Genomic DNA, 11,209 nt, shown 5'->3' on the forward strand with positions numbered 1-11,209 from the left:
CAGTAAAAGATTTTGCATAGGTGTGAGGTTCACACAACTAAGGACAGGCGCTTCCATCTCTCTCTTCTCTTTCATATCTCTGTATCTTGGTGCTTTCTGAACCTTATTCATGGAAAAGGCCCTCAGATTTAGAATTAATAGAGTTTTAAACCCTCACATGTTCCCTTACTTAAGGGAATCTTTTCCCTTTCAACCTTTGCATTCCAATCTAAGAAGATTATTTTTATTCTGCTTTGATAAATAATATAACTGTTGTTATGAGACAAACCACTAGGGAGACTCTTGGTGATTCCCAGTGACTAGAATAATAAAGGGAAGCAAAACTATTGATTGTACTGTCGCTGCCTAATTGCCTTTCCTAATCACTGTGTTTTCCACTTGCCCTGAGTCACTTCGCCTCAGATCTGATTGTGTATGAGGATTGGCAGAGTCGGTGCTCCTTCCTTCTTTTCCCAGTACTCTTTCTACAATGTTGTGCATCTTCTTTGTTAGAAAAATGTGGCATTTCTTCATTGCCTGTTAGGTCAAATTTAAGTTCATCATCTTAAGATACTAACCATAATCTTCCATTCTAGTCAAAGAAGGGAGCTGCCTTATCACATGCTCCTCAAATTCCTGGCACCATGGCTTTCCACCAATCCAAACAGTACTTTCCACTTATCCAAACAGTATGATTCAAGAATCTGTTCAGATCCTATCTCCTTATGATTCCTTCCCTGAAAACCCCAGCCCACACTTCAAGTTGTTGTTCTTGGTACTTAATACTTGCTGTTGCACAACTTTGAATAATTAATTCTATCGCATATTCAAATATTTTTTGAATTTATAAGTAAATCTTATTTTCTCGTATAAAAGACAAATTACTTAAGTATTTGGTCCATGTGTACTTTTGGATTGGTGGAAAGCCATGGCACAAGGAATTTGAGGAAGGATCTTAATATTTGGGGAAATGGTGTGGCAGGAATTTGCAACTTTCCTTTGTCCTGTTATTTTCTCCTTGTGCATTTATTGTGTACCATCCGCAGTACTTTTCCTAATTAATGAATAATTGCTGAAGGCTTATATGCTAACATTCTTATTTTAAAATGTATAGTGGGTTAACTTTTATTTAAATTAGTTGGAAAATGTACTTAAGACACCATTGCTCAAAGTGGTAATAAGAAATCAAGTTAGTAATATTTTAAGAGTTGCATGCCTGTATAACCATATTTTTTAAAATAGGAATTATCTACATAATTTACTACAAATATGTATTAAGACATTTGGAAAAACCCTCCTACCTAGTACAACAATATTCTTAGATATTCTTTTATCCCACTTGTTAGAAATATGCTTTGAAGTCCCTTGTTATCAAAGATTTACTGGGTAAGTATCAGTAAATGAGGGGAAGGTACCTAGGCAGTTAAGGAATTAGGCTCAAAAGGTCTCCATGTAGTAAATTTTTCTAATTAGTAGAATATTGGCAAATAAAGTTTAGAGATAGGGAATATACTTGATAGGACTTGTAAAAAGAAAAATAATTTATTAGCACCCAGAATTCTGTAGTAATACAAAGTTAACAATTTTTCTAAATTAATACAGAATTATTTAAATGTGTCCCAGCTTCCTGTTGTCAGACTATGAGTATAGTAAACTTTCCTAGGTTGTCCTTTTTGGGGGGGGGGACGGTTATGGTAAACACATAAATTTACTCTCAACAATTTTTAAGTATGTATTATAGTATTGTTAACTATATATACATTGTTGTACAAAAAAGCTCCAGAACGTTTTTGTCTTGGATAACTAAAACTATACCCACTGAAAACTCCCATTTTCCCCTCACCTCAGCCCCAGCAACCACCATTCTACTTTGTTTCTGTGACTTTAAATACTTTAGATACCCCATACAAGTGAAAAAATACAGTGTTTGTCATTTTGTAATTGGTTCATTTCATTTAGTATAATGCCCGCAAGGTTCATCCATATCTTAGCGTATGACAGGATTTCTTTCTCTCTTTTTTTTGAGACAGAGTCTCTCTTTGTCACCTTCGGTAGAGTGCTGTAACATCACAGCTCACAGCAACCTCCAACTCTTGGGCTTAAGCAATTCTCTTGCCGCAGCCTCCCAAGTAGCTTAGACTGCAGGCGCCCACCACAACGCCCACCAAAATGGCTATTTTTTTTGTTGCAGTTGTTATTGTTTAGCTGACCCGGGCTACATTCAAACTCACCAGCCTCTGTGGATGTGGCTGCTCCATAACCACTGTGCTACAGGCACCAAGCTGACAGGATTTCTTTTTTTCATTAAGGCTGAATGGTATTTTCTGGTACACATATGCCACATGTTCTTTATCCATTCTTTATCCATTCATCTGTCAATGGACATTTAAGTTGCTTCCACATCTTGGCATTGTGAATAATGTTGCAATGAACTTAATTGTGCAAATACCTCTTTGATACCTTGTTTTCAGTTCTTTTGAATGAATATTCAGAAATGGGATTACTGGATCATATGATAGTTCTCTTTCTAAATTTTTAAGGAATCTCCAGATTGTTTTCCATAGTAGCTATGCCATTTTGCACCCCCTCCAGCAGTTCACAAGTGTTTCAGTTTTTCCACAGCCTCATCAACACTTGCTATTTTCTGGTTTTTTGATAGTAGCCATCATAAGAGGTATAAGGCGAAAAGTGTGGTTTTGATTGCCCTGATTAGTGATTTGAGCATCTTATTCATATGCTTGTTATTCATTTGTATATCTTCTTTGGGGAAATATGTGTTCAATTCCTTTGCCCATTTTTTATTCAGGTGATTTGTTTTGTTATTGAATTGTAGGCATTCTCTATAAATTCTGAATGTTAACCCCTTATCCAGGAAATGGTTTGCAAATACTTTCTCTTATTCCGTGGGTTGCTTCCACTAGGTTGCCTATTAGCAGCCCAGGACTTACTGTCATTTTATAGCCTCAGCTTAAATCTGACTCTGATAATTCATATCAACTCCTGTTTTCTTTTTTTTCTTTGAAATAGCAAATGACCTCCTTTTCTAATGTATGATTTCATTATTTTTATTTGATGAACATATGTACATATAATTGCGGAATGACTAAATTGAGCTAATATCTTCATTACCTCACAGAGTTATCATTTTTGTGGTGAGAACACAAAATCTACTCTCAGCTTTTTCTTAAGAACACAGTATATTGTTATTAAATATAGTCACCATGCCATGTTGTAGAATAAATCTCTTGAACTTCTTCCTCTTATGTGTCCCTCATAAATGGCATGAATAAAGAAAATGTAAGACTTATATGTAAAACATGGAATACTATTTAGCCACGTAAAAGAATAGAAATCCTGACATGTGTGACAACCTGGTAAACTTGGTGTTTATGTGTTAAGTGCAATAAGCCAGAACAGAAAGGTAAATACTACCTGATTGCTCTTGCATGTGGAATCTAAGAAAGTCATAGACTCACAGGAGCAGAGAAGAGAATGGGCCTCGACAGCAGGCAGTCTGCAGAGGAGATACTGGTTAAAGGATGCAAATGGACTTTTTCTTTTGTACCACTTAAATAAAAGTTAATTTCTCTCACTTAAAACTTTGTGTTTATTTACATATGTCTTAGCTCTGTCTCTATAACCACATGTACGTACCAATCTATAAAACAAGGTGAAGTGAAACTTCAACTATTTTACTTTGCAATTTTGTCATTGTTGGAATTTCTCATAGAGTTATATATAATCACATAGTACTACTTTATTGATTCAAAATACATGAAATATGAATAGGTGTATTTTTAGTTGACTTAATAATCTGTGCCCTGTAAAAAGTACAAAGGTGCAGAAAATGGAAATGCAGAAAAAGAAAATTTGGGGTAAATATCCAGGCACTGAACACCTGTTTTCTCCCAGTTTTTTATTGCCTTGAGACAATTCCAAATATATCCTGCTAATCTCTGGCCTCTCTCACTTTCTAAGAGGACTTGATTTTAGTCACGCTGATCCTGCAGTAAGGCTCATTTCAAGTTTAAACTAGTTCTTGGATCCTGGATCTGCTGCATTTTATTCCTAATACAATAATTTATTTTTTTTCATGCAAAATATCATACACATTAAATAACATACAGTGATGACAATGCAGTGTAGGTTTCCTGGGAAACAGACTCTGTGATAGAAATATACAAGCAGGAAGTGCATTTATTGGACAGTGCTGTCTAGAATGAAGTAGGGTAAACAGAGCAAGAAGTTGAGCTCTACTGAAGTCCTGACAAATGTCTCAGTTGATCACTTGAGGAACCTCTGAAGTTGGGAAAGCCCCTCACAGATGTCTGAATTGAGGCAATGGCCAGTGTTCAGATATCTACTGCCCCACAAACATGAACCTTGAATGAGACCACTCTCTTTAACCAGGGGCAATTTCCAGTGAAGAACTCAGCAGAGAGCAGCTCCTATTTCATCCTGATTGTTACCTCGTTCCTAACTTTAGATTTAAATTTTGACCACCTTTTCCTCCCATATCCTCTGAGCTGTCTTTACTGACTAACCCTGATTTTTACTCCCTATGACCTCTTCCTTTTTAATATTTTAGCAAGTTGTGATTTTTAAATAAGGCATATATTTGTTAGAAGACCAGGAAAAACATTATAATCTATTAATTTTAAATGTAAAAATATGAAACAGGTTAAAATCAGTTAAGTTCTCAAATAAAATGTTCAAATTTGAAAATATTCCATTTGAAAGAATATGGAAGGTCAGCACATTTGTTGAGTGTGGGGGATGATAGTCACAGTTGTCTATGTGTGCCCCATAGTTCTACACGTCTTGGTGGTCCACTGATCAAACTAAAAACAGTAGCCTTAGTTTGAAAATGTCAAATGATTTTTGTTGAGTGAATCTGTCAGTTTCACATTTGCTAAAATAAGTGGTTGAATGTTGTGATTGGCCAAACGTAATGTAGAGTTTATTTCCTAGCAAATAATGAAAGATCGATGGATGAATGTTGGTCATGAAGAGGAAGAACTAAAGCCATACTCTGAGCCTGATCCAGATTTCAATGACACAAAAAGAATAGGTAAGTATTACAGTATTATGAGATGTATTGTCCCTAGACTGTAAGAGTCTACCAAAATAGTGTTTAAAAATATAAATAGGAAATTTTTATTTGAAAAATGTTTGAGCCAGGCATTGTGGCAGGTGCCTATAGTCCCAGCTACTTGGGAGGCTGAGGCGAGAGAATCGCTTAAGCCCAAGAGTTGGAGGTTACTCTGAGCTGTGATGCCAGGACACTCTAGTGAGGGCAACAAAATAAGACTCTGTCTCAAAATAAAAAAAGAAAAATATTTGCATTATCATCTTAATAAAAATACACTGAAACTTCAGATTCCTTAGTTTGTTCTCACATAACATTTGTGGCCATATGTGGTCTAATCAATGGCTGACAACAGTGATATAAAAATTAAAATAATATAGATAAAGCAAATTCTTTTTTCTCCATGATCCCTCACAGGAGGAGTGGCTGATATAACTGTCAGCACTGGGTAGACTGATAAATAGCTGCAGCTGAGAAAGCAGAATTAAGTGATGAGAGAAACCACTCCGTGAGCAGCTAAGGACGAGTTGAGAGAGAGAAGATTTTGTGTGGGACACACTGTGACACAATCTCTGCCTAGACAAAAGAAGTCAGCTCAGGAGGCCTGTAGGCACTGATAAATTGAGTAGGCCTGTGAATACATAACCTATAGTGTAGATAATTTCTGCGTGAAATATTATGAACATATCGTATCTGTGAACACATAGTACCTATAGGTTAATTCATAAGTTTTTATAATTATAATTAAATTTTTATGACTTAGTTTTTATCTAGTATTAGCAAACTTGCCCATTTTGTTTCTTTACTAAAATAAGCCCATTTTCAGAAAATTTGTTTTTTCTTTTTAACTTTTAGACATTATGGTCACCATGGGTTTTGCACGAGATGAAATAAATGACGCCTTAATAAATCAGAAATATGATGAAGTTATGGCTACCTATATTCTTCTAGGTAGAAAACCACCTGAAGTAAGTTTTTCAACTTTTTTAATTAATGTGAATTATGACTTTAGCTAAATGACAGCTAAATATAAGACATAATGTTAGTAAATATGTCTTTATGGCATCAAAAATAATGTAAAAATCCTAACATTCTTATTTATTGGAATTCAAAAATATCAAGATACTAAATTATGAACTGGTATCATTTCTGGATACCAAGAAAAATGTTATGAAAAAGCAGACCTACTACTTTGCTTAGCTCCAAGAGGCACCAGTCTAGTCTTCAGAAAATGGTATCCCTGGAATTACACAGGGCACAACTTGTACATCCAAATGCAGCAGCCCTATGAAAGATAATCTGGTTACCTTTCAGATAGTGACTGAAACAGCATTTAAAACAAAATGTACACATACATTTAAAATGATTTATATATAAGAGGTAACCTGGGGAGAGGTTGTTTGGTGATATTTTACCTCGTAGTATCAGGTGGCTTTGATGCATTCAGTTGGGAATTCTCAAGACCAAAAGAGGTCAATGATAAGGAGGTAGGTTTGGGAAATAATTAATCCACCAGGTAGGTGTTGTTAAAATGAAGGAGAGGAAATCTTCAGTAGAGACACAGATAGCTAGATATGTGGCATCAAAGAAGCCAAGTCCAAGAGAATTTTAAGTGTTGAAATAGTATTGTACAAATGGTTATTTCTAAAAGCTTTGAGCTATTTCTATTCAGTTTTTAAATTTTACTAAGATATTTAATTTTATTACTGATTTTATAAGTATACAGCAGAGCCCATGCATAAATTAAAATAAAGTATGAATTATAAACTAATATATATATAACATATATAAACTAATGAGGCTACTGTAAGTGTTAAGAGCCTAAACTTTGGAACCAGTTTCACTGGACTTAAATCTCCACTCCAGTACAACCACTAACTGTGCAACATAGGCAGTTTACTTATTTGTGTCTCAGTTTCTTCTCTATAAAATGAGGATAATAGTAATACTTTTTTAGGGTTATTGAGAAGGTTAAATGCATTAATCCTTGTAAAGTCCTTAGACTGATTCTGAGCAGATTACTATGTTCTCTGTGTTAGTTATTATCTATTATAATTGTCATCAGTATTATTCTGGTCATTGTCATTAGGATCCTTTCTTTATGAATTTAGATTTCTCATTGAAATGCCAGTGATTTAGCCAAAATTTTCCTGGCAAGAAACAACTTTCGTTTTACAGAGTGGGTTCTGGTATATATCAACCTCAATTTACCATGCATAGTTCTAAGTGGATATAATTTCCTGATCAGAGCCGATAAACCAAAATTGTTTCTATAAATGTGGAGAAAATGAACACCAACATATATATGTGCATCTATATTGTATGTGCGTATATTTATGTATAGACATGTGTATGTATTTAAGATTTTACATTTTATCCCAAGTTTGAATCTAAGTAATATGTACCTAAAGAGTTTAGCCCAGGACCTAATGTACAAGTATAATAGCCATTCAGTAATTGGTAGCTGTTATTTGGTGTTTGATTAAACTAAAGATTTATACGAGACAGCAGATGATTAAGAATACACATTGATGTTCTCTCCCTTCCTTCTTGCCAACTTGAAGTTCTGTGCCCAAAACTGCGCTGTTTTTTAGTTAATACTCCTTATATAGCTTTGAAGTATTCAGAAAATCGAGAAAGCATACTGTTTGTATAAAGCTTTTTGTTTTAAAATCCTGGTCTTTTTCTTATAGTTTGAAGGCGGTGAGTCATTATCCAGTGGAAACTTGTGTCAGAGATCCCGGCCCAGTAGTGATTTAAACAACAGCACTCTTCAGTCCCCTGCTCACCTGAAGGTCCAGCGAAGCATTTCAGCAAATCAGAAGCAGCGGCGTTTCAGTGATCATGGTGGGGGAAAAAGTCAAATAAGCGAAAAGACACACTGGTTCTACCCTAACTTGTGTTTTTTAAGCATTATATATTCAAACCTGTATGTTTGCATCATCTAATTCTCATGGATTTGTATTATTGAGTGATACATATTATCCCCATTGCAGGGAATGATCTGATTTTTATAATTAGTTCAGTCTTAGTTCAGAGTACAAAACATGCAAGTATGGATAACTTTAGTGCAGAGTTTTTGTTTATGAGAAGAAAATACCAGTTTTTCAACTAACTATACTATTTTTTAAAAAATGACAGCTGGTCCATCCATTCCTCCTGCCGTATCATATACCAAAAGACCTCAGGCTAACAGTGTGGAAAGTGAACAGAAGGAAGAGTGGGACAAAGATGTGGCTCGAAAACTTGGCAGCACAACAGTTGGATCAAAAAGTGAGATGACTGCAAGCCCTCTTGTAGGGCCAGAGAGGAAAAAGTCATCAACTATTCCAAGTGTGAGTAAATATTCTGATATATTGCAATTTGTTGTCCTTACTGGTTTCCAGAGTTTTTTTAATAATACCTTTATCTTTTGTGTTTTTTAATGTTTCAAAATTTTAAAATGAAGCAATTTAAAGAACACACAAGAGGGGACAAGCTTCTTATAAATGCAATTTAAGAACAAAAGAAGTTAAGAGTTCTTTTTTTTTTTTTTTTTTTTTTTTTTTGAGACAGAGTTTTGCTTTGTTGCCCTTGGTAGAGTGCTGTGACGTCACAACTCACAGCAAACTCAAACTCTTGGGCTTAAGTGATTCTCTTGCCTCAGCCTCCTGAGTAGCTGGGACTACAGGTGCCCACCAAAAAGCCCAGCTATTTTTAAAGATGAGTTTCAGTGATCATGGTGGGGGGAAAAAGTATATTTGCTCTGGCTCAGGTTGGTGTGGAACCTGTGAGCTCAGGCAGTCCATCCACCTCAGCCTCCCAGAGAGCTAGGATTACAGGTGTGAGCCATCTCACCTGGCTAAAAGTTCTTAAAATAACACCTTCACCACAAAATGGAACATTAAACTACCCTGCTTCATTTTTCCCACTTGTAATATTTACATAAAATAGTATTAGCACATTTAACTCTACATTTACAAATACACTATTCATTTATTTTTTATTTTCTTTTATTGTTGGGGATTCATTGATGATACAAGATACCTAGGTTACACTAATTGCATTTGTTAAAGTCCCTATTATAATTGTGTCTTGCCCCCAAAAGGTGTGTCACACCCCAAGACTCCACTGCCCTCCCTCCTTCCCTCTCTCTGATCTTCCCTTCGCCCATACCCCCCCCACCTTCCCTCTCTCTGCTCTCCCTATTCCCACCCCCTTCCTTCCTTCTCTTTCACTCTCTCTGCTCGTCCCTTCCCCCACCTCCCCATCCCTGAATACTAGGTCATTAATTGTCCTCATATCAAAATTGAGTACATAGGACTCATGCTTCTCCATTCTTGTGATGTTTTACTAAGAATAATGTATTCCACTTCTATCCAGGTTAATACAAAGGATATTTTTTAATTGTTGAATAGTATTCCATGGTATACATGTACCACAGCTTGGGTTGGTAGGTATTTAGGATGTTTCCACATTTGGGGGATTGTAAATTGAGCTGTGACAAACAGTCCAGTGCAAGTGTCCTTATGGTAAAGGAATTTTTTTTCCTTTGATCAGATGCCCAGTAATGAGATTGCAGGATCAAATGGGAGGTCTAGCTTGAAGTCTTTGAGGGTTCTCCATACTTCCTTCCAAAAAGGTTGTATTAGTTGCAGTCCCACCAGCAGTGTAAAAGTGTTCCTTTCTCTCCACATCCACACCAGCATCTGCAATTTTGAGATTTTGTGATGTGGGCCATTCTCACTAGGGTTAGATAATATCTCAGGGTGGTTTTGATTTGCATTTCTCTAATAATTAGGGATGATGAGCATTTTTTCTTATGTTTGCTAGCCATTCATCTGTCTTCTTTAGAGAAGGTTCTATTCATCTGTCTTGCCCATTGATAGATGGGATTCTTGGCTTTTTTCACGTGGATTAATTTGAGTTCTCTATAAATCCTAGTTATTAAACGTTTGTCTGATTCAAAAAATGCAAATATCCTTTCCCATTGTGTCTGTTGTCTGTTTGCTTTGCTTTGATAGGTTGTCTGTTTGCTTTGGTTGTCTCCTTAGCCATACAGAAGCTTTTCAGTTTAAGTCCCATTTGTTTATTTTTGTTGTTGCAATTGCCCCAACAATCTTCTTCATGAAGTGTTTCCCCAGGCTGATATCTTCCAGTGTTTTTCCTAGGCTTTCTTTGAGGATTTTTATCACTTCATGCCTTAAATTTAGGCATGCCTTTTTCCATCTTAAATCAATTTTTGCAAGTGGAGAAAGGTACAGCATCCAGTTTCAGTCTTTTACATGTGGATATCCAGTTTTCCCAGCCGCATTTATTGAACAGGAATTCTTTCCCCCAGTGTATGTTCTTGTTTGATTTATTGAAGATTAGGTGGCTTGAAGATGTTAGTTTCATTTCCTGGTTTTCTATTTTTATTTATTTATTTATTTATTTAGTTCTTCCTCCTGTAGTGTTCTCTTGCCCCCCATGTAGCTCGGATCACAAGGTCCGGCTGTCTTTTTGTTGTTGTTGTTGTAGAGACAGGGTCTCACTCTGACTCACTCTGCCTCAGGCTGGTCTTCAACTGGTCTCGAACTCTGCTGAGCTCAGGCAATCCACCCGCCTCGGCCTCCAACAGCACTGGGACAACAGGCGTAAGCCACCATGCCTGGCCCATTTCCTGGTTTTCTATTCAATTCCAAATGTCTGTATCTCATTTTTGAGCCAGTACCATGCTGTTTTGACCACTATGGCTTTGTAGTATAACCTAACCTCTGGTATGCTGATGTCCCCAGCTTTGTTTTAATACTAAGAACTGCCTTAGCTATACAGGTTTTTTTCTGATTCCATACAAAATGATGAATTTTTGATTTTTTCCAAGTCTTGAAACTATGATGTTGGTATTTTAATAGGGATGGCATTGAATTGGTAGATTGCTTTGGGAAGCATAGACTTTTTTTTTGTTTGCAGTTTTTGGCTGGGGCTGGGTTTGAACCCGCCACCTCTGGCATATGGAGCCAGGGCCCTACTCCTGTGAGCCGCAGGCACCGCCCAGGAAGTATAGATATTTTAACAATGTTAATTCTTCCCAGCCATGAGCATGGTATGTTCTTCTATTTGTTAATATTCTCTGCTATTTCTTTTCTTAGGGTTTCATAATTTTCCTTATAGAGGTCCTTC

General features: G+C 36.2%; 1 protein-coding gene across 3 annotated transcripts in view; it reads left to right on the forward strand.

Annotated features, from left to right (window-relative positions):
* MARK1 (microtubule affinity regulating kinase 1) overlaps window positions 1–11,209 on the forward strand; it is an 81,396-nt gene that overhangs the window by 43,306 nt on the left and 26,881 nt on the right. For all 3 annotated transcript variants that reach the window (XM_012805883.2, XM_012805884.2, XM_012805885.2), the window contains exons 9-12: window positions 4,951–5,050; window positions 5,924–6,036; window positions 7,762–7,915; window positions 8,210–8,403. In XM_012805883.2, the coding sequence (XP_012661337.1) occupies window positions 4,951–5,050; window positions 5,924–6,036; window positions 7,762–7,915; window positions 8,210–8,403 (561 nt within the window). The remainder of the gene's footprint in view (window positions 1–4,950; window positions 5,051–5,923; window positions 6,037–7,761; window positions 7,916–8,209; window positions 8,404–11,209) is intronic.

The sequence above is a fragment of the Otolemur garnettii genome, unplaced genomic scaffold (assembly GCF_000181295.1).
Source record: "Otolemur garnettii isolate 467f Iridium unplaced genomic scaffold, OtoGar3 scaffold00045, whole genome shotgun sequence".
NCBI classification, from domain to species: domain Eukaryota; kingdom Metazoa; phylum Chordata; class Mammalia; order Primates; family Galagidae; genus Otolemur; species Otolemur garnettii.